The sequence below is a fragment of the Cervus elaphus genome, chromosome 6 (genome assembly GCF_910594005.1).
Source record: "Cervus elaphus chromosome 6, mCerEla1.1, whole genome shotgun sequence".
Lineage (NCBI taxonomy): Eukaryota > Metazoa > Chordata > Mammalia > Artiodactyla > Cervidae > Cervus > Cervus elaphus.
In genome coordinates this window covers 48,464,301-48,488,830 of record NC_057820.1, presented here as the reverse complement: position 1 = coordinate 48,488,830, position 24,530 = coordinate 48,464,301, and the positions used below count along the sequence as shown (strand labels likewise).

General features: G+C 41.7%; 2 protein-coding genes and 1 pseudogene across 2 annotated transcripts; all 3 read left to right on the top strand.

Annotated features, from left to right (window-relative positions):
- Positions 1-6,733: 6,733 nt before the first annotated feature.
- LOC122696200 lies at positions 6,734-7,672 on the top strand (annotated as a pseudogene).
- A 4,959-nt stretch (positions 7,673-12,631) lies between these two features.
- On the top strand, positions 12,632-13,609 carry LOC122696657 (olfactory receptor 5L1-like). Its single transcript, XM_043906897.1, has one exon. It carries the CDS (start codon positions 12,632-12,634, stop codon positions 13,607-13,609), a length of 978 nt encoding a protein of 325 aa, XP_043762832.1.
- Positions 13,610-19,683: 6,074 nt separating this feature from the next.
- Positions 19,684-22,882, top strand: LOC122696610 (probable ATP-dependent RNA helicase DDX23). The gene is given in 2 exon segments (XM_043906842.1): positions 19,684-19,915; positions 19,918-22,882. Coding segments are annotated over 2 exon segments (2,457 nt in total). The 5' UTR covers positions 19,684-19,734; the 3' UTR covers positions 22,194-22,882.
- The last annotated feature ends 1,648 nt before the right edge of the window (positions 22,883-24,530 follow it).

The following is a 24,530-nucleotide window of genomic DNA, read 5'->3' as shown; positions in this document are numbered from 1 at the left end:
GCTTATTTCCAAAGAAAACATACACGTAGCCAAAAGATACATGAAGACATGTTCAAAATCACTGATAACTAGGGAAATACAAATTAAACCCAAAATGAAATGTCACCTAACACCTTTTGGAGAAGAAAGTGGTAACCCACTCCAGTACTCTTGCCTGGAAAATCCCATGGACAGAGGAGCCTGGTAGGCTATAGTCCATGGGGTCGTTAAGAGTTGGACACAACTGAGAGACTTCACTTTCACGCATTGGAGAAGGAAATGGCAACCCACTCCAGTGTTCTTGCCTGGAGAATCCCAGGGACGGGGGAGCCTGGTAGGCTGCTGTCTATGGGGTTGCACAGAGTCGGACACGGCTGAAGCGACTCAGCAGCAGCAACAACTTTTTAAGAATGGCTATTATCCAAAAACTAAACAGAAAGACCAAAAAAAGAGAGAGAGAGAGGAGAGAAAATGCTAGCAAGAATTTGCTACTAGTGAAGAGAAAACAGAATCTTGGTGCACTGTTGATGACTGTATAGAAAAACGCACATAATAATGAACATAGAACTACCATATGATCTGGTAATCTCACTTTTGAGTACACGTCCAAAGGAAATGAAATCAATTTACCTTGAAGAGATATCTGCACCCCTACATTCATTGCAGCATTATTCACAATATCCAAGACATGGAAACCATACAAGTATCATAAGTGTCCATTGACAAATGAAAGGATTAAGAATTTTATGAATATGTATAATAATATATAATATTATTCAGGTATAGAAAAGAAGGAAATCCTGCCATTTGCAACAACATGGATGAATCTTGAGGGCAACATGCTAAGTAAACTAAGACAAAGAAAGACAAATGCCATGTCATCTCACTTATATGTGGAATCAGAAAAAATGAGCTCATAGAAGCAAAGTTTAATAGTGGTTTGCAAGGGTTAGGGAGTGAGGGAAGCAGGGAGATATTGGTCTAAGGGTGCAACTTCCAGTTATAAGACAATAAGTTCACCAGTCCAGGTTCGATGCATGATACAAGGTGTTCGGGGCTGGTGCACTGGGATGACCCTGAGGGACGGGATGGGGAGGGAGGTGGGAGGGGGGTTCAGGATGGGGAACGCGTGTGCACCCATGGCTGATTCATGTCAATGTATGGCAAAAAACACTACAATATTGTAAAATAATTAGCCTTCAATTAAAATAAAGTTTTTCAGAAAAAAAAGAAGGCCATAAGTTCTGAAGATCTAATGTACAGCATCGTGACTATAGTTAAAAAGTACTCTAGTCTTCTTTGGAGAAATGTCTGTTTAGTTCTTTGGCCCATTTTTTGATTGGGTCATTTATTTTTCTGGAATTGAGCTTCAAGAGTTGCTTGTATATTTTTGAGATTAATCCTTTGTCTGTTGCTTCGTTTGCTATTATTTTCTCCCAATCTGAGGGCTGTCTTTTCACCTTACTTATAGTTTCCTTTGTAGTGCAAAAGCTTTTAAGTTTCATTAGGTCCCATTTGTTTAGTTTTGCTTTTATTTATTGCTGATTCATGTCAATGTATGACAAAACCCACTGAAAAAATAAATAAATAAATTTTAAAAAAAAAAGAAATATACATTGATGTTCATAAGAAAAAAAAAGTACTCTAGTGTACACTTGAAAGTTTCTAAAGAGTTGATCTTAATGCTCTCATCACACACACACTTGTAACTACGTGAGATGACAGATATGTTAACTAACTTTAATGTAATGTTTCCCAATACATGTGTATATCAAATCATCCCATTGTACACATAAAATTATGTAGTGTTTTAAGCTAATAAAGCTAGAAAATAGTATGCCTCAATAAAGGTGGGAAATAGAAGAAAGTAGCAAATTTCATGTCTTAAATGGAGAAGATGATACAAACAGAAGACAAAATTTTCAAATAAGTGCAGAAACAGTAGAGGACTATAACAGCAGCAAAGTCCTGAGAGGTGGGGTTGATTATTTCCTCATAACGAGTATCACTGTCCAATACTTTGTATAGCTTAGTGGAAGAGGAAGATAGATAAATACATGCCTGACAGTGTGAGCATACACAAATACATACATATGGATACACACAAATACATACCTACTTCAAAAGTCTTCTCAGGACAAAATTAGAAAATAACTGTGAGAGACTGAATAATATCCCCCAAAGTCACTCAGGCTCTAAACTCTGGAATCTGTGAGTGTGACCTTCTATTACAAGGGGACTTTACAGCTGTGATAAGGACTTTGAGACAGGAAGATGATCTGAGTACTAAATATAAGTGTCTTTATAAGAGGCCGGTGGGGAGATTTGTTACAGAGGAGATGAAAATGTGACAATGGACCAGAGACTGAAGTGAGGCTGCTGCAAGTCAAGGAGTGCCAGCAGCCTCCAGAAGCAGGAAGAAAAGAAGGATGAATGGTTCCTGGAATCCCCTGAAGGAGAGAGCTGTACTCATTCCTTGTCTCAAGCCCCATAAGACTCATTGTGGACTTCTTGCCAGCAAGATAATAATTATGAATTGCTATAGACCACTAAGTTTGTGGAAAATTTTTAACAGTAACAATAGGAATATTGAACCTTTTAAAGATGCACGATCAGAGGCTAAAACATATGACCGCAACTTAATACATTGATTAATCTCTTAGCCAAACATATGGGGCAAGAATATCACAAGAAAAGCAGAAATCCAGGACATTAGTATTTTCAAAGTAGCTCTGTATTACTTAGACTAACCTCACTCTAGGAAAATCATGGGAAAAAGTAGTCATGGTTTGGATGCCTCTGGAGCTTTCTCTTAATCCTACAAGGGTAATGTTATAGGTTATAGTTATACTATACTAGAGGAAAGCAATCTAGTTATTCTGGATGCAGTTACACTAGAGGAGGGTAAACTACACTGTTTCAGAAAATTGACAGAGGTAAACCTAAATTCCTCTCTCATTTGTCAATTAAAAGTGACAAAATTTTATTGAAATGTAAGATAAAGGCTTATTTGAGTATTATTAAAAAATCACCTAGACCACTTTTCACAAACTGATTTACAAATAAAAGGGGTACAGTTTCACAGAACTGGCAAATTGTTATCTGAGCTATATGGAAGATGCAATGTATGTATTAGATATTTTATACAAACAGATGAGGGAAGAGGTCAACAGTGAGTTCAGCCATGAAGACAGAGAGATCAGGGTAGTGTCTTTGTCTGATTTCAATTGGGTGGAAATCAAATATTAATGATTCCATCATCAGTTCAGTTCAGTCACTCATTTGTGTCTGACTGTGCGACCAATGGACTGCAGCAAGTCAGCCTTCCCTGTACATCATAGGAGATGGCATGACACACAGAGTCAGTTCAGTTTAGTTCAGTTGCTCAGTTGTGTCCGACTCTTTGCGAGCCCATGAACTGCAGCACGCCAGGCCTCCCTGTCCATCACCAACTCCTGGAGTCCACCCAAACCCATGTCCATTGAGTCGGTGATACCATGCAACCACCTCATCCTCTGTCGTCCCCTTCTCCTTCCGCCCTCAATCTTTCCCAGCATCAGGGTCTTTTCAAATGAGACAGCTCCTCGCATGAAGTGGCCAAAGTATTCGAGTTTCAGCTTCAGCCATCAGTCCTACCAATGAACACCCAGGACTGATCTCCTGTAGGATGGACTGGTTGGATGTCTTTGCAGTCCAAGGGACTCTCAAGAGTCTTCAACACCACAGTTCAAAACCATCAATTCTTCTGTGCTCAGCTTTCTTTATAGTCCAACTCTCACATCCATACATGACCACTGGAAAAACCATAGCCTTGACTAGATGGACCTTTGTTGACAAAGTAATGTCTCTGCTTTTTAATATGCTGTCTAGGTTGGTCATAATTCTCCTTCCAAAGAGTGTCTTTTTAATTTCATGGCTGCAGTCACCATTTACAGTGATTTTGGAGTCCAGAAAAATAAAGTCAGCCACTGTTTCCACTGTTTCCCTATCTATTTGTCATGAAGTGATGAGACTGGATGCCATGATCTTAGTTTTCTGAATGTTGAGCTTTAAGCCAACTTTTTCACTCTCCTCTTTCACTTTCATCAAGAGGCTTTTTAGTTCTTCTTCACTTTCTGCCATAAGCGTGGTGTCATCTGCATATCTGAGGTTATTGATATTTCTCCCAGCAATCTTGATTCTAGCTTGTGCTTCTTCCAGCCCAGTGTTTCTCATGATGTACTCTGCATACAAGTTAAATAAGAAGGGTGACAATATATAGCCTTGACATATTCCTTTTCCTGTTTGGAACCAGTTTGTTGTCTCATGTCCAGTTCTAACTGTTGCTTCCTGACCTGCATACAGGTTTCTCAAGAGGCAGGGCAGGTGGTCTGGTATTCCCATCTCTTTCAGAATTTTCCACAGTTTATTGTGATCCATACAGTTAAATGTTTTGGCATAGTCAATAAAGCAGAAATAAATTTTTTTTTTTGGAACTCTTGCTTTTTCAGTGATCCAGCAGATGTTGGCAATTTGATCTCTTGTTCCCCTGCCTTTTCTAAAACCAGCTGGAGCATCTGGAAGTTCATTGTTCACTTATTGCTGATGTAGCTGACTGTGCATTGACTTGTGTCCTGTTCATTATAACTAAAACATGAAATATATTTCTGACAGGATGCTTTCTAGGAAAATAATTGCAACACTGGGCATATCAGGTGTGAAAAAAAGTTGGAAAATTATATCTAAATCTTTTAAATTTTTTGGCAAACAGTAAGTAAATCCAAGAAAGAATGAATATTAAACATATACTCAAGAAACAGACAAACCAAATTGCAAAGAAAACTATGTAAGTAAACTTCCAATTTTAGACATCATTAAGGATCTTGTCCCTTAGCTTTATTTTAGTGTCATTCATTCCAGGGGGCATTTTAATTACATGGAAACAAAGCCGAGCAGCCAATTTCAAGCCACACATTTCTGTGTAATTCCAAAAAAGTGCTAGTCATAAAAAATGATATGAGACCTACCTTTTGCCTTAATGATCTGTTTTGATGCTTGTGAGGAAAATGTTGCTAGTGGTCCTCCTGGGTTTGAGTCTCCAGGGCTACAGAGTCAGATGTAAGTGTACTGGTCTCCTAGTTATACTCAGCCCACAGAAAAACAAGATGGTGGAGACCTGCTTCTCTATTGCAGGTAAGTTTTTGTAGTTGTTTATGACACAGTAAAAATATTATTTTCTTGAAATGGTAACTGAGGTTTTCTTTTCACTTTTCTTTTTATGTTAAATCACTGTAAATGCTAGCCAATTCTGAGTCCAATAATATTAAAGAAACAAATTAGCAACCATGCTTCAAGACCCCTGACAACTATTTCACAAAGAAGAGAATAAACTTGCTACTGGGAAATGGGCATTTATACATATTTATTTATGTGTAGTTTAAATTGGTATATAAACTTTTACAAAAATGAGAAGTAGTTAATTCTGAGAGAACTCTTACCTGATAAATCTTGAGACCCTTAAGAGACATGTATGCAATGTTTAGGTCTATAATAGAAGTTAAGCCATAAGCTATAAATCCTGATAAAGTGTCCACTCCACTTAGAATTCAAAACGAGTTATTGTCCTCCTCAGCAGTGAAGCTGTCCCAGGAGAGAAGTATCCTTTACTGAACAAAACATGCTAAAATGGGATTGCTATGCTCTCTTCTTGAAATTAAAAGATGCTTACTCCTTGGAAGGAAAGTTATGACCAACCTAGATAGCATATTAAAAAGCAGAGATGTTACTTTGCCAACAAAGGTCCGTCTGGTCAAAGCTATAGTTTTTCCAGTGGTCATGTATGGATATGAGAGTTGGACTGTGAAGAAAGCTGAGCACTGAAAAATTGATGCTTTTGAACTGTGTTGTTGGAGAAGACTCTTGAGAGTCCCTTGGATTGCAAGGAGATCCAGCCAGCCCATCCTGAAGGAGATAAGTCCTGGGTGTTCATTGGAAGGACTGATGGCTGAAGCTGAAACTCCAATACTTTGGCCACCTCATGCGAAGAGTTGACTCACTGGAAAAGACCCTGATGCTGGGAGGGATTTGGGGGCAGGAGGAGAAGGGGACAACAGAGGATGAGATGGCTGGATGGCATCACCGACTCGATGGGCATGAGTTTGAGTAAACTCAGGGAGTTTGTGATGAACAGGGAGGCCTGGCGTGCTGCGATTCATGGGATCGCAAAGAGTCGGACACGACTGAGTAACTGAACTGAACTGACTGAACTGATGCTCTCTTCTTAGATGTCTCTATTATTTTTTTGGTACTTAGAAGACAAACATATTCTCTTCAAGGCTTTAATTGATTTGTGTATGCAAGCAAAATACAGTAACAGTGTATGTTGTTATTTGAGGCAAACATCTCACATTTTTCTTAGACACCTTCATTTGATTATGCATTCATGTGCAAATATTTTCTATGTTATGTGCATACTATGCTACTAGCTGATGAGTGAATGTACTCACTTCAATGTGTTAAGTATTTCTAGGAAAATACCAGCTGCAATGGATATGCAAAAACTGTTCAGAGACTCAGTTGGATTAGTAGATCCATCCACAGTAGTTATCTATATAAGGAATGTTGTAAATGGAAAAAGTTAGAACTAATAACTCCTTTCATTTTATTTAGTCCATCACAGAAAGTCATAGTATGATTTTCACTTATTTCTGTAAATCTCCTCTTTGTCAAGAAAAACTCCCTTCTCCCATCCTTTCTTTTCAAAGGCATCATAGTGATGACTACAAAAAATCTTAGTCTGGAAACAACGTTTGCCCTCTTGGGTTTCACAGATTATCCAGAGCTTCAGATTCCTCTCTTCCTCATGTTTCCAATCATGTACATTATCACCGTGGTAGGAAATCTGGGCATGATGGTAATCATCAAAATTAACCCTAAGTTTCACACCCCCATGTACTTTTTCCTTAGTCATTTTTCTTTTGTTGATTTTTGTTACTCTTCCATCATTACTCCCAAGCTGCTCGAGAACTTGGTCATGACCGATAAGAACATCTTCTACAGTAGCTGCATGCTGCAGTTCTTCCTGTCCTGCATTGCTGTGGTGACTGAGTCCTTCTTGCTGGCAGTGATGGCCTATGACCACTTCGTGGCCACCTGTAACCCTCTGCTTTACACAGTGGTCATGTCACAGAGGCTGTGTGCCCTGCTGGTGGCTGGGTCATATCTCTGGGGCATGTTTGGCCCATTGGTACTCCTTTGCTATGCCCTCCAACTAAACTTTTCTGGACATAAGGTGATCAACCACTTTTTCTGTGAATACACTGCTCTCATTGCTGTCTCAAGCTCCCATATACACACCCCCAACCTGCTGCTCTTTGGCTTCGCCACCTTCAACAAGGTGAGTACACTTCTGATCATCCTCACTTCCTATGTCTTTATTTTTGTCACTGTGCTAAACATCCGTTCTGCCAGTGGATGTCTCAAAGCTTTCTCCACCTGTGCATCTCACCTGACTGCCATTACCATCTTCCATGGGACCATCCTTTCTCTCTACTGTGTGCCCAATTCCAAGAACTTGTGACAAACTGTCAAGGTGGCCTCTGTGTTCTATACAGTGGTCAACCCCATGCTGAACCCTCTGATCTACAGCCTGAGGAATAAAGATGTGAATGATGCCTTCTGAAAATTAATAGACACAAAAGCCTCATTTCACTGAACCAATGTCCAAAGAAGTCTTCAATTCCCATTAACAATGGGAAAAGAGCCTTCCAAGACGTGTAGCATATATTTACATGAAGTTTTTATAGATGACTAAGACATTAATCTATTAAACTGTTCCCCTTAAATATAAATTTGTGACAAAGGAACATTTTTTTATTCTTCCTGCAGTACCTAAAATAGTACTTATCTCTGAGCAAGCCTATAATAAATATGTTTAAACATGAGTGAATAAATGAATGAGTAATTATGTATCCTCATTATGTACTTAGTATTAAGTACTGCTTATTATATAACAATTAAACATGACTGCTATTCTTCCACATAGAATAAAAAATTGATTAAAACAATGAAATTTGAAAGTTAGAAAATTTAACATATTGTTGATGTCATTCCACCTGATATTCTTCTAAAATGTTGTTTTATGTGGTTTAAATACAGTTCATCAAACAAAACTGCATATTTATGTTACTCAATTTATGACTAATGACTATGAAATACATTTCAATAAATTTTTATATTTAAATAATTTATGTAAAACACCTGCCATGCAAAGTAGCTTTCCTGTGAATGTGTTTCCCGGACATATAAAGGGCCACTGACAATGATGCTCTTTATAGATTTTGGTTTTGTGTTTTTGTCATGAGACTCCCTTCTTCAGTTCAGTTCAGTCACTCAGTCGTGTCCGACTCTTTGCGACCCCATGAACCACATATGCCAGGCCTCCCTAACTCCCAGCATCACCAGCTCCCGGAGTCTACCCAAACCCGTGTCCATCGAGTCAGTGATGCCATCCAACCGTCTCATCCTCTGCCGTCCCCTTCTCCTCCTGCCCTCAATCTTTCCCAGCATCAGGGTCTTTTCCAGTGAGTCAACTCTTCGCATCAGGTGGCCAAAGTATTGGAGTTTCAGCTTCAGCCATCAGTCCTACCAATGAACAGCCAGGACTGATCTCCTTTAGGATGGACTGGTTGAATCTCCTTGCAGTCCAAGGGACTCTCAAGAGTCTTCTCCAATACCACAGTTCAAAAGTGTCAATTCTTCAGCACTCAGCTTCCTTTACAGTCCAACTCTCACATCCATACATGACCACTGGAAAGGCCATAGCTTTGACTAGATGGACCTTTGTTGACAAAGTAATGTCTCTGCTTTTTAATTTGCTGTCTAGGTTGGTCATAACTTTCCTTCCAAGGAGTAAGCATCTTTTAATTTCATGGCTGCAATCACCATATGCAGTGATTTTGGAGCCCAGAAAATAAAGTCAGCCACTGTTGCCACTGTTTCCCCATTTATTTATCATGAAGTGATGGGACCAGATGCCATGATCTTAGTTTTCTGAATGTTGAGCTTTAAGCCAACTTTTTCACTCTCCTCTTTCACTTTCATCAAGAGGCTCTTTGGTTCTTCTTCACTTTCTGCCATAAGGGTGGTGTCATCTGCATATCTGAGGTTATTGATATCTTTCCCAGCAATCTTGATTCTAGCTTGTGCTTCTTCCAGCCCAGCGTTTCTCATGATGCATTCTGCATATAAGTTAAATAAGCAGGGTGACAATATATAGCCTTGACAATATACAGCCTTCTTCAGATGATACACTTTGTGAAAACAAGTTTATGGTGTATTAAGAATTTCAAACTAATAACAATCTATTAATATTCAATTTCATAACATCACTGTATTGGGGGTAAAACACATCTAATGTCATAATTTTCCATGAATATATATATATATATACATATATATATATATATATATATATATATATATATATATGTATCAGAGAGAAATAAGAAGTCAAACCATAGGTTTGAAGCACAGTTTAGGCTTCTTGGAAAGTAATATTCCACAGTGTTCTTGTGTTTAGGTTTTGGAAAATTGATTTTGCTTTTCTAATTGAGATAGTTCACAGGGTATTATGTGAATGGAAAAGAGGAATCTTTGCTTTTGAAAAAAATGACAGAAAAGGAATAGTGACAGTGCCAGATAGAAAGAAGATACAGAAACACTCCTCAAACTCAGGAACTTATCAGATGGATCAATTTAGGAAAGGCCATATAAATTGTCAAGAATTTGGAAACCAATTATTTTAGCTAATTATATGCTAGGAATTTTTGAAACATTTTGTATATCCAAAGACACAAACCACAGCCTTTCCTTTGAACACTGTTGGTTTAGGGACATCATTCATATAGTTAGAGAAGGAGCAGACCTGGGAGAGATCCGTCAGGCAAACCCATTAAATGGTCTTGGCACTCAGCAGGAGGGATGCCATTCAGAACTGTGTAGTAGCTCTGCTCTTCCACACAGAATCACGTGGATGGCAGAAACCCAAATGCAGTATGTAGGCTCCTCCTATCAGGGATTCCACTTACGATTTTGTGCAAGCGACAGCTGTCTTTGCCTCAGTCACCTTATTAGTAAAGGTACATAACTGTACTTACCTAACTTATTTTAATAAAAACCAAATGTGTTAATAGTTGTATTCAAAATGTGCAAAGTACGTGTGATCAGCTATTATTCTTCTCAGGAAAGGAGGCTCAATATTCTTAACCTTCTCTGATATTTGGCAAAACTCTGGTGTGACTTCAGACACTAAGCCCTCAAGGATGAAGATTTTGTATATACAGGCAAAGTTTAGAAGTCCTACTATATTATATTTCATAATGACAATGTAGGTCCTGGTGAACAGAGCAATGTTTGAATGCAGCCTATGGTGGTCTGCAGTTCATCGTGACCTTTGGAGTGAATCATGTTTGATTATATTGATAATAACATGTACCCACTTGGGATAGTTTTACCCCTCTTTTATCTCAAAAAACTCATTAATTATTTGAGTCCCAAGATGATGATGCTTTCTTGATATTCTGCTGAGGGCCTACAGAAATCAATGATTGGTCTCAGAAGCTTAAGGAGTATGGGCCGCAGAGACAAACACAAATAAAAACATAGAGTCTGTATCATTTTGCCTCCTACCCTCTTCAGAAACAAAAGAAGCAATGTCTGTCCCATAGGTTGGTTGGTAGGATGACACTCTGATTTGGGGGGAGTTGGAGAGCAGTGGTACTGATTTATTTTTAAGCTTCTGTATTTAGTTCTCTCTTAGAGGGTGTTTTAAGAAATGTCATGTTGCAGACACTCTTTTATGAAAGTATTTAAAGCTTTGGAGGAACAATATCAAAGAGAAATGATAGAAATTTAATCTGCAAAGCCAAATATCTTGTAATAGCTATTAGTGTAAGAGGAAAACGAGTGTGAACAAAGTGGGAAGAATGTTTGATTTCTCCCACCTTCACACTTCCTCCTCTGTCACGTTAACTCCCTCCAGGGAACCTGGGAAAGACCACAGGGAGATTCTCCGGACAGCCACTCAGAGGCTGAGAATGGCAGTGAGGGGTCCTCAAGACTGTTTTTGTTGTTGTTGTTTAATCGCTCAGTTGTGTCCAATCCTTTTGAGACCCCATGGACTGTAGCCCTCCAAGCCACTTTGTCCATGGGATTCCCCAGGCAAGAACACTGAAGCGGGTTTCCATTTCCTCCTCCAGGGGATTTTCCTGACCCAGAGATTGGACATGTGTCTCCACATCTTCTGCATTGCAGGCAGATTCTTTACTGCTGAGCCACCAGTGAAGTCCCAGAACTGTTCATGGAAAAACAGAAACATGAGACCAACCTCTGAAGCAGACACGAGTGGAACAGAGGTGTCTCTCCATAGCAGGTTTCTTATCCCTGGTACAAATGACATTTTGAGTTTTAGTCCAGAGCCTCTTTCATCCAAGATATACCAACTCATGCCTCTAAAGCATTTAAAATTACCGAGGGTCAGGAGGGAGAGGAAATGAGCACATTCTTGTCCTCTGTTGGCATTTTCTATGTATCACATGCCTTCTTTTCTTTAAAAAATCCCACCTTCCTTCTCCAATGCAGCCCATAACAAGATTCTCCATTGTTTTTTCTTTGTAAAAAATTGTTATAAAATAATGTTTCATTGATGTTTTAATGATTGGATATATGATGAAATTTATGTACATATATAATATTTTATCTGTGCAATCTGGCTTAGCATTTGCCACTTGCCACTTTTCATGGTCATTAATAAGGTCCTTAACAATTCATCAAAAATCTGCATAATTTATATATATATATGCCTATATATATGAAAAACCAGATATATGGTATAAATATGAAAATCTAGCATATATATATATATATATATATATATATATGTTAGTCACTCAATTATGTACAACTCTTAGCAACTCCATGGACTGTAACCCCACAGGTTCCTCTGCTCACGAAATTCTCTAGGCAAGAATACTAGCATGGGTAGCCATCCCCTTCTCCAGGGGATCTTCACAACTCAGGGATGGAACCTAGACTTCCCACATTGCAGGCAGATTCTCTACCATCTGAGCCACCAGGGAAGTCCTGTATATAAATGTATACCATAATTCTGATTATTTCTTTGAGATTTACACTGTATTCCTAAGTTTTGCTTTCATAAATAATGGTGCAGTGCAGCAGCAAGCATTTCTGTTAATTTCATATTCACATCTTTGTTGTCCCTGGTGACTCAGATGGTAAAGGTCTGCCTGCAATGCCGGAGACCCAGCTTAGATCTCTGAGTGGGGAAGATCCCCTGGAGAAGGGAATGGCAACCCACTCCAGTATTCTTGCCTGAAGAATCCCATAGACAAAAAAGTCTTGTCCATGGGGTGGCAAAGATTCAGACACGACTGAGCGACTAACACTTTCTTTTTCTTTGTTTAGAACTTCAGATAAATCTAAAGCAGTGAATTTGCATAGTGAATTGTATAATGTAATGAACAAAATCACTACACTAACTTTATAGAAAAGTATGCATTATCATGTCTTTTTTAAGAGAGGCGAAACTGAATCAAGGATGATATAATGCAGAATAGCTATTAATATTTTACTCCATACCCAGTAAATTAGGAACATGGAAAAGGAAAACTGCACTGCTGTGACAGACTCCACCCTCCTCGGATTCTCAGATGCCCTGGAGCTCAGAGTCTTCCTCTTCCTGCTGTTTCTTTCCATCTATGGAGCCACAGTTTTGGGAAACCTGGGCATGATTGCCCTGATTCAGGTCAGCTCTCGACTCCACATCCCCATGTACTTTTTCCTCAGCCACTTGTCCTTTGTGGATTTCTGTTACTCCACGACCATCATGCTGAAGATTCTAGCTAACATCTTAAATGATGACAAGGCCATTTCCTTCCTGGAATGTGCTGTGCAATTCTACATGTTTTGCACATTTGTGGTAACTGAGGTCATTCTGCTGGCAGTGATGGCCTGTGACCGCCTTGTGGCCATCTGTGACCCACTGCTCTACATGGTCACCATGTCCCGGAATCTCTGCATGGAGTTGGTGTTTTGTTGCTACTTCAATGGTACTGTATGTTCTCTGATTCACTTGTGTTTAGCTCTTCAGATCCCATCCTACAGATCGAATCTGATCAACCACTTTTGTGATTTCTTTTGTGATCTCCCCCGTCTCTTGTATCTTGCTTGCTGTGATGTCACTGTGAGTCAATTGGTGCCCTACATTGTGGCCACTTTCAGTGAGATCATCACCACCATGGTCATCTTCACCTCCTATTTGTTTATTCTCACCACCATCCTGAGGATGCACTCTGCAGAGGGGAAGTGCAAAGCCTTTTCCACCTGTGCTTCCCACCCTGAAGCCATCCTTGTCTTTCATGGAACAATCCTTTTCATTTATTGCCGGCCCCAATCTAGCAACAGCATGGATACCGACAAAGTGGCCACAGTGTTCTACACTGTAGTGATCCCCATGCTGAGCCCCCTTATCTACAGTTTGAGGAACAAGGATGTGAAAGAAGCTCTCAGAAAAGTGGTGAGCTCCAAAATATTTTCCCAGATAATATTCTCCAAGCAGGACTCAGGGTTCTAAATTGGAGGCAGATGAAAGGGTGATGATGTGCTGTAATGTTGGAAAGGGTGTACAGAAGTGGGTAGCTATGAATGAGTCTTTTTGACTCATTTTTCTTTGTACCTTGTATCCTGTCAATTTGTGTTGAGCATATATCAAAATTCACAGTCTGTTTCCTTGCTCTTATTCAATCTAAATTTCTTTAAATGGTTCTGGGCAATGGACTGTTAAAACACACATTTAGTCTGCTGTAAAACTTCCATAAGCTTATTAAAGAACTCACATTTTATTTCTCTATCCATTATGGAAACCATGATTTATTTCAAAATTGAATTGCTGTTATTTTGCAGTGAAGAGCACATGTTTGATCTTATGCACAAATGAACATATTCTGAATTTCTGTTTCACTCCAGTAGCTTGTTTAATTCCTTTAGATTGTTTTGATGGAATACACATTCTAAGCAGAACCATCTTTCAAATTACAGGAATTAGACCTTGTTCAGGATATTTTTGTCATACAGAAAATTATAATTTATAATTCTAACATCAAGAGCTTTTAATTCAGTGCTTCTTTGTTAGCTTCTTTTGGATTTTTTAGGTCATTAGGTAATATTTAGCTGAGAAATATATGAATTGAGAAGCAAACAGGCAAGCAATAAGAAAAACACTAGTTTTATTGCATATTTTGTCTGTGTCATTGCATGTGATTTTAGACAAATCTACCATATATATATATATATATACACACATACATCAAATTTATACTTTATATATATATAAATTCTGTTTGTCAATTATACCTTGGTAAATCTAAAAGAAATTAAAAGCATAAAACAATGTACTTAAAAAAGAGAAATGTTTGCTGTGCAATCTAGGTAACTTTTGCTATGATGTCATTATCCAACAGTTTTGGAGTCTCTGGGAATGATAATGGGGTTTGGTGAGAAGGTGACAATTGCTAAATATTCATTGGAAGAACCAATGCTGAAGCTCGGATACTTGGCCACCTGATGTGAAGTGCTAACTCACTGGAAAAGGCTCTGATACTGGACAAAATTGAGGGAAAGAAGAGATGGGGATGACAAAGAATGAGATGGTTAGATGGCACCACTGACTCAATGGACATGAGTTTGCTTGAACTTAGGGAGATAGTGATGGACAGAGAATCCTGGTGTGTTGCAGTTCATGGGGTCACAAAGAGTCAGACACAACTTAGCAACTGAACAACAACAACCCATGTTCATAGTATATATCTCCATTTATTTAGATTTTATTTGATATTTTCATCATAGTTTTGTAATTTTCCTCATAGATTTTATATCTGTAACTAAATCTATACCTTAGTTTTCCATGTTTTGTGCTATAGGAAATTATGTTTTTAATTTCAAAATTTAATTGTTCAGTGCTGGTATATCAGAAAACTTCAGAGTTTTGTTTATTGACCTGTATCCTTCAATGTTGCTATATATGTTTATTAGTTCCAGGAATTATTTTGTAGATTCTTTGGCACTTCTACATAGACATGCTGTGCTGTATGCTTCATTGTTCACTCATGTCTGACTTTTTGTGACCCCAAGGACTGTAACCCTCCAGGCTCCTCTGTCCATTGGGATTCTCAGGCAAGAATACTGGAGTGGGTTGCCATGCCCTCCTCCAGAGAATCTTCCAGACCCAGGGATTGAACCTAGGTCTTCTGTGTTGCAGGCAGATTCTTGACCGTCTGAACCACCAGGGAGGCCCAAGAATACTGGAGTGGGTAGCCTACTCCTTCTCCAGGGGATCTTCCTGACCCAGGAATCTAACTGGGTCAATTTGATTCCTGCATAGCAGGTGGATTCTTTACCAGCTGAGCTACCAGGGAAGCCCCTACATAGGCATATTCATCTGCAAATACAGTTTTATTTCTTCCCTCCCAATATGTAAACCTTATTTACTTTTCTTGTCTTATTGCATTAGCTACAACTTCCAGTGTGATGTGAAATAGAAGTAAAAGAGAGGGCACCCTAAACTTATAACCACTCTTAGGAGGAAAACATTCAGTCTCTTAACATTTAGTATGGTGCTAGCTATAGGGGTTCTTTTGTAGATGTTCCTTCTTAAGTCAAGGAAATTCCCTATCCCTGGTTTGCTGAGAGTATTTTGTCAAATATCTTTCCTGCATAAGTTAGTATCATTGTATGATTTTTTCTTTAGTTTATTGATGCAATAGATTACATTTTTAAATTTGAATATTAACTTATTTGCATAACTTGAATAAACATCACTTGGTCATGGTGTATAACTCTTTTTATTCATGTTGGATTCTATTGGCTAATTTTGTTGTGAATTTTTAGATCTATTTTAAAGAGGCATATTAGCCTGCACTTTTTTTTTCTTGTAATGCCATTATCTTGTTTGGGTATGAGACAATTTCTGGCTTCATAGAATGAGTTAGGAACTCTTTCTTCTGCTGCTACTTTCTGAGAGAGATTCATTTTTTTTTCCCCTATAAGGATGTGATGGAATTCTCTAGGGAAATCACCTAGGCCTTGTGGTTTGTTTTCTGGAAGGTTATAAATTATTGACTTAATTTCTTTAATAGATGTACATGTTTTCAGATTATTTCTACTGTGAGATTTCTGGTAGTTAGTGTCTTTCCAAGATTTGACTTATTTTATCTAAGTTATCAAAATTTTTGTCAAAGAATTATTCATAGCATTTCTTTAAATGTCCATGGAATTAGTAGTGGCAACCCTTCTTTCATTATATACATTACTAATTTGTGTTTTTTAGAGCACTCCCTCACACCATATACAAAAATAAACTCAAAATTGTTTAAAGACTGAAATATACGATATGACATCATAAAACTCCTAGAAGAGAACATAGGTGAAACATTCTCAGACATAAATCACAGCAACATTTTCTTAGGTCAGTCTTCCAAGGCAAAAGAAATAAAAGCAAAAATAAATGAGACACAGGACTTCCTAGTGGTCCAGTAGTTAAGACTCCGACTTCCCAATGCAGAGGTCCCAGGTTTGATCTGCGGTCAGGGATCCCACATGCTGCAACTAAGATTCTGTGTGCTACAGCTAAGACCCACCACAGCCAAATAAAATTTTTTTAATAGTTTATTAAATTAAAATAAATAAAATGAAAATAATAATATAAAAGTAATTAAATTTTAAAATAAAAAATTCAAAATAAATAAAATAACTTAATTAAAAGTAAATAAATTTTAAAAATAAATAAAAATTTAAAATTAATTAACTAAATAAAAATGACAAATAAAAAATAAATGAGACCTGGACTTTCCTGGTGGTTCAGTAGTTAAGAATTCACCTGCCAGAGAGGGGCCAGCTGGGCCGAGATGGGAAACGTGTGGACATGAAGGAACTGGAGCAGCTATTCGCCTGAGCAGGAGCTGTGCAGCCTCACCCCAGACCTACAGACCCCGAGGCCCCTGCCCTGTGTGAGGTGACCCAGCTCTCCATGCTGCCGCTTCGGGGGCTCAGCCTCCTGGGGGAGATGCCGTCGGAGGCCCTGCCACCCCACGACATAGGCCCTGGTCTCCCGAGTGAAGGACCGGCTGCCCAGCCAGCTCCCTCAGGACCGTAGCCAGTGTCCGGCCAGCTCGGCAGGGAGCAGCCCCCCAGTCTTAGGTCAAAGGTAAGATTTTTCCTGTCATGTAGGATTCAGGTAGGGGCTTCCCAGGCACTTCTGTCCTGACTGATCCTCCGATTCTCAAGACCTACAGTAGCCTCAGCAAGAACCCCTCCAAGGAGCCAGAGGGGTTCCTGCAGGAGCCCCCGCCTTGGGCCAAGGCTCCCCTTCACCTCTGTTTGTACCCACATGACTTGGAACCGAGCTAATGTTTTCCTTTAAAGAAAAAAAAAAAAAGCGAGAGAGAAAGAGAAGAGAGAAGAAGGTGAATTAGGCTCCAAAAATAAGCCCCTGCTGTGGCTGGGCGCTTGACACTGTCACCCTCCACGACCTTGTTTTCTCAGGATGGAGTTTTGCCGTTTTGGCTTTCAGCACCTACCTCAGCCGGAATGAATGTCCTCGGGGGAGCAGAACCCCGAATGCACTCCTACCTCAATCCCCTTTAGGCGGCACCCTTCTCCCTCCCTACATTATTGCCCAGAGTTTAAAAAAAAGGAAAAAAGAAAAAAAATTTAAAAAGCACTTCCCCATTTCTAGGTGTGAAAGAAAATGTCTACCTTGAAGTTTGCTGGCTCTCAGGCCTGTGTTGTATCACTGGACCGTCCCTCCTGGCTCCTCACCAAGGGTGGGCCTCTTGGGGCCTGCAGAAATAAAGATGGAATTGGTCAAATAAAAGGTGGGGGGGGGGGGGAAAGCCAAAAATAAGAGGAAAATTTGCTCCTGGGAGTATAAATCGTTGCTCCAGACTAGCCGCTTCTCGGCACACTACTGGTGCTGTGTCTCGTCGGCCTGTCCACTCCCATTTTGACCCGCTCAGCCAACTCATCCTCGACTGGGACCCCAAGGGCCCTCTGTGTACCTGGGCCTTGGGAGGGTGGGCCGTCAGCCCGCGGCCTGCCTGCCTGCTATCCTGCCCACAGCCGCTGGAGCAGACTGGCCCCTGGAATGTACTGTGTGTGCTGGCTGTGTGCATGTTGGGGTGGGGGGGGGTCCCCAGCCCTCTGTTCCCTGGGACACTGCCAGCCTGACCCCACCCCCGGGCAGTGGCACAACCACTGTCAGCAGATACAGCCGGAAACTAGTTTTATACGAGGTGTGTTTAAGGATTTATGTTCTTGTGATTTCTTGTTTCTCTTTTCTGTTGTGTTCTTCGAAAGACTTAGTTAAAGATGGAGAAAAAAGGAAAAGGAAACAAATACGTATTTTTGGTTACACGCAAACATTTTTTTAAATAGCAGAAAGAAAACTTTTGTTTGAAAGAAAGGAAAAAAAAAAACTGTATTCCTTAAGTATGAGATTAGACCATAAAGTCCCTGACTCCCAACCCTCTAGGGACTCCCCACCCCAAACTTTAGTGAATTAGCTGGAGAAAGTACACTTGGTGGTGTGTTCCTGAAAGACTGAAGTCCCGTCCATGTGGGTTTGGAGAAGGGCATTGTCCAGGGTGCCTCAGCCCTTCCAGGCGGTGCCCCTTGGTCCCTGCGGTGGCGTCTCCACACCCCCTTCCTCCTGGAACCCCTCCCCTAGGGAAGGGTGGGCATGCGGGAGGGCGGGTGGGGCCCCCTGGCCCGTCTGGGGTTTGTCACACTCATTTTTACTGAATAAAAGTCCTGTTGCAAAAAAAATAAATAAATAAAAATTAAAAAATAAAAAAAAGAAGAATTCACCTGCCAATGCAGGGTACTAGGTTTGATCCCTGGTCTGGGGAGACCCCATCTGCTGCAGAGCAAGTAGTCTCATGTACCACAGCTACCGAGCCCGTGCTCTAGAGCCCATTCTGCACCAAAGAGCAGCCGCCACAGGGACAAACCTATCACCAAACTGGAGAGCAGTCCCCATTCGCTCCACTAGAGAAAGCCTGCGTCCACTAACAAGGAGGCAGCATAGCCAGAAATAAGTAAATATTTAAAAAAATAAATGAGGCCTAATCAAATTTAAAAGCTTTCACACAACAAAGGAAAACATAAAAATTTTAAAAAAAATGAAAAGGCTACCTACAGGAGAGAAAATATCTTCAAATAATGTAACCAACAGGGTGCTATCATGGAAAATATAAAAATAGCTCATATAACCCAGTATTAAAGAAACAAACAACCCAGCCAAGAAGTAGGCAGAAAACCTAAACAGGCATTTCTCCAAAGAAGACTTACAGGTGGCCAACAGCACATGAAAAATGCTCACTGTGGCTAATTACTAGAGAGACATAAATCAAAACTACAGTGAAGTAGTCAAAATGGCCACTTTTAAAAAGTTGACAAATAATAAATGCTGGAGAAAGTATAGAGAAAAGAGAACCCTCCTACACTGTTGGTGGGAGTGTAAACTGGTGCAGCTTCTATGGGAAACATTATGGTGGTTCCTTAGAAAACTAAAAACAGGGTTACCATATGATTTCAAATCCTAAAAGATAATGCTGTCCTGCACTCAATATGGAAGAAAAAACTGAAAGATGGCGACTACTCGGTGACGTTGAGGCCGCGTTGGGCGGTTTGGGCTCAAGAGTGATGGCAGGAGAGCTGGCTGATAAGAAGGACCGTGATGCATCACCTTCCAAGGAGGAAAGGAAGCGATCTCGGACTCCTGACAGAGACCGCGATAGAGACCGAGACCGGAAGTCTTCCCCATCTAAAGACAGGAAACGGCATCGTTCAAGGGATAGGCGTAGAGGAATCAGCTGCTCTTGCTCCCTTCCCGATCCAAGTCTACGGAAAGAGATAGTCGGCACAAAGAGCGAGAGCGAGATAAGGAACGAGATCGGAATGAGAAAGACCGAGACCGGGATAAGGATGGGCACCGAAGGGACAAGGACCGCAAGCGATCCAGTTTATCTCCTGGCCGAGGAAAAGATTTTAAATCTCGGAAAGACAGAGACTCTAGAAAGGATGAAGAGGATGAACATGGTGATAAGAAGCCTAAGGCCTGGCCATTATCCCTGGAGGAACTTCTGGCCAAGAAAAAGGCCGAGGAGGAAGCCGAGGCCAAGCCCAAGTTCCTCTCCAAAGCAAAACGGGAGGCTGAAGCCCTGAAGCGACGGCAACAGGAGGTGGAGGAGCGGCAGAGGATGCTTGAAGAAGAGAGGAAGAAAAGGAAACAGTTCCAAGACTTGGGCCGGAAAATGTTGGAAGACCCTCAGGAACGGGAACGTCGGGAGCGCAGGGAGAGGATGGAGAGAGAGACCAATGGGAATGAAGATGAGGAAGGGTGGCAGAAGATCCGGGAGGAGAAGGATAAGAGCAAGGAGCTGCACGCCATTAAGGAGCGTTACCTCGGTGGCATCAAGAAGCGGCGCCGGACAAGGCATCTCAACGACCGCAAGTTTGTCTTTGAGTGGGATGCGTCTGAGGACACTTCCATCGACTACAACCCCTTGTACAAAGAATGGCACCAGGTACAGTTGTTGGGGCGAGGCTTCATTGCAGGCATTGACCTGAAGCAGCAGAAACGAGAGCAGTCGCGTTTCTATGGAGACCTAATGGAGAAGAGGCGGACACGGGAAGAAAAGGAGCAGGAGGAGGCAAGACTCCGCAAACTTCGGAAGAAGGAAGCCAAGCAACGCTGGGATGATCGGCATTGGTCCCAGAAAAAGTTGGATGAGATGACAGACAGGGACTGGTGGATCTTCTGAGAGGACTACAGCATCACCACCAAAGGTGGCAAGATCCCCAATCCCATCCGATCCTGGAAAGACTCTTCTCTGCCTCCACACATCTTGGAGGTCATCGATAAGTGTGGCTACAAGGAGCCAACACCTATCCAGCGTCAGGCAATCCCCACTGGGCTACAGAATCGTGACATCATTGGAGTGGCTGAGACTGGCAGTGGCAAGACAGCAGCCTTCCTCATCCCGTTGCTAGTCTGGATTACCACTCTCCCCAAAATTGAGAGGATCCAAGAGTCCGACCAGGGCCCTTACGCTATCATCCTGGCCCCCACTCGTGAGCTGGCGCAGCAGATTGAGGAAGAGACCATCAAGTTTGGGAAGCCGCTGGGCATCCGCACCGTGGCCGTCATCGGCGGCATCTCCAGGGAAGACCAGGGCTTCCGGCTGCGCATGGGCTGTGAGATAGTGATTGCTACCCCGGGATGTCTGATCGATGTGCTAGAGAACCGCTACCTGGTGCTGAGCCGCTGTACCTATGTGGTTCTGGACGAGGCAGACAGGATGATTGACATGGGCTTTGAGCCAGACGTCCAGAAGATCCTGGAGCACATGCCTGTCAGCAATCAGAAGCCGGACACAGATGAGGCTGAGGACCCTGAGAAGATGCTGGCCAACTTTGAGTCAGGAAAACACAAGTACCGCCAAACAGTCATGTTCACGGCCACCATGCCCCCAGCGGTAAAGCGTCTGGCCCGGAGCTATCTTCAGCGACCTGCTGTGGTATACATTGGTTCTGCAGGCAAGCCCCATGAACGTGTGGAACAGAAAGTCTTCCTCATGTCAGAGTCCAAAAAGAGGAAAAAGCTGCTGGCAATCTTGGAGCAAGGCTTTGATCCACCCATCATCATTTTTGTCCACCAGAAGGGCTGTGATGTTTTGGCTAAATCCCTGGAGAAGATGGGGTACAACGCTTGTATGCTGCACGGTGGAAAAGGCCAGGAGCAGCGAGAGTTTGCACTATCCAACCTCAAGGCTGGGGCCAAGGATATTTTGGTGGCTACAAATGTGGCGGGTCGTGGTATTGACACACAAGATGTATCTATGGTCGTCAACTATGACAAGGCCAAGAACATTGAGGATTACATCCACCGCATTGGCTGCATGGGACGAGCAGGCAAGAGTGGTGTGGCCATCACCTTCCTCACCAAAGAGGATTCTGCTGTGTTCTATGAGCTGAAGCAAGCCATTCTGGAGAGCCCAGTATCCTCCTGCCCGCCAGAGCTAGCCAACCATCCTGACGCCCAGCACAAACCAGGCACCATCCTCACCAAGAAGCGCCGGGAAGAGACCATCTTTGCCTGACACAGCACTCGCCCCGGGGTTCAGGGCCATGCTCTGGAGCCTGTTCTTCAGGACCCTCACATCTCTTCCCAGGTCCTCACTCTTCCAGGGGCTTAGGAAGCAATCAGACTCCTGGCCCAGGCCCTCAGGTCTGAAGGCCTGAATGCAGATCTGTCAAAGGGGAGGAAGCTGCTCCAGGAGGCAGGCAGAACAAACTACCAGGGTTTTGGCCCAGCTCTGCCCCTCAGGCGGGCTTTGGGATTGCATCGGGCCATCCTCTCTTGCCAGTTAAAGGGGCAGCCAACTGGCATCGCCTCCCAGACTGATCAAAAACCTGGCTGCTGGGCTGGGACTTCTTTGGCACAGACTTGACTGCCTAAGCTACGGCACCATTGTTGCCCTAGATGACCCAGGGAATCGGGTACTGAGGATTATGGACCTTGGACTCCTACCATCATTTTGACAGCCGTTTGCCCTTTTGGATTATAAAACAAGTCGAGAGCCTTGTTTAGAGTTGTGCATGGCCCCTGTGCCAAGGGGTGTTGTGCACTCAAGGCGTCCCTCACCCAGGGAATTTTTATAGTAGATGAGGGGACAGGGTGAGCTGGCTGAGTCCATCTTGAAGTCAGTGAAATTTCTGTTTTCTATTCTCTGAGAAGATGAGTTTGTATGTTCTGAGAATAAACACACAAATATTAAAAAAAAAAAAAGAAAGAAAGAAAAAACTCAGCAGTGGCCACAGGATTGGAAATGGTCAGTTTTCATTCCAATCCCAACGAAGGGCAATGCCAAAGAATGTTCAAACTACTGCACTCATTTCACATGTTAGTAAGGTTACACTCAAAATCTTTCAAGCTAAGCTTCAACAGTATGTGAACCGAAAACTTACAGATGTTCAAGCTGGATTTTAAAAAGGCAGAGGAACCAGAGATCACGTTGCCAACATCCACTGGATCATAGAAAAAGCAAGAGAATTCCAGAAAAAAACACCTACTTCTGCTTCATTCACTATGCTAAAGTCTTTGACTGTGTGGATCACAACAAACTGTGGGAAATTCTTAAAGGGATGGGGTTACAAGAGCAACTTACCTGTCTCCTGAGTAACCTGTATGCAAGTCAAGAAGCAATAGTTAAAACTAGATATGGAACAACAAACTGATTAAAAGTTGGGAAAACTTAAAACTTAAAAATATAGGTCAAAGCTATATTTGTCACCCTGCTTATTTAACTTTTATGCAGAACACATCATGCAAAATCCCAGGCTGGATGAAGATCAAGCTGGAACTAAGATTGCCGGGAGAAACGTCAATAACCACAGATGTGCGGATGACACCACCCATGGCCGAAAGTAAAGAGGAACTCAAGAGCCTCTTGATGGGGGTGAAAGATGAGAATGAAAAAGCTGACTTAAAACTCAACATTCAAAAAACTAGGATCATGGCATCCGGTCCCATCACCTCATGGCAAATGTTGTTATTCAGTCCTGTTCGACTCTTTGTGACCCCATGGACTGCAGCACACCAGGCTTCCCTGACCTTCACCATCTCCCGGAGCTTGCTCAAACTCATGTCCATTGAGTCAATGATGCCATCCAACTATCCCATTATTTGTCATTCCCTTCCCCTCCTGCCTTCAATCTTTCCCAGCATCAGGGTCTTTTCTAATGAGTCATCTCTTCGCCTCAGGCGGCCAAAATATTGGAGCTTCAATTTCAACATCAGTTCTTCCAATGAGTATACAGGATTGGTTTCCTTTAGGGTGGACTGATTTGATCTTACAGTACAAGGGACTCTCAAGAGTCTCCTCCAACAGCACAGTTCAAAAGCATCAGTTTTTTGGCACTCAGTCTTCTTTATGGTCCAACTCTCACATCCATACTTGATTACTGGAAAAACCATAGCTTTGACTATACAGACCTTTGTCAGCAAAGTAATGTCTCAGCTTTTTAATGCACTGTCTATGTTTGTCACCGGTAAAGAATCTGCTTGCAATGCTGGAGACCCCGGTTCGATCCCTAGGTCAGAAAGATCCCCTGGAGAAGGGCATGACAACTCACTCCAGTATTCTTGCCTAGAGAATTCCATGGACAGAGAAGCCTGGTGGCTTAGAGTCCATGGAGTCACAAAGAGTTGGGTGCCACTGAGAGATTATCACAATAGGTTTGTCAAAGCTTTCCTTCCAAGGAGCAAGTGTCTTTTAATTTCATGGCTGCAGTCACCATCTTGCAGTGATTTTGGAACCCAAGAAAATAAAGTCTGTCACTGTTTCCACTGTTTCCACATCTATTTGCAATGAAGTGATGGGACTGGATGCCATGATCTTAGTTTTCTGAATGCTGAGTTTTAAGCCAGCTTTTTC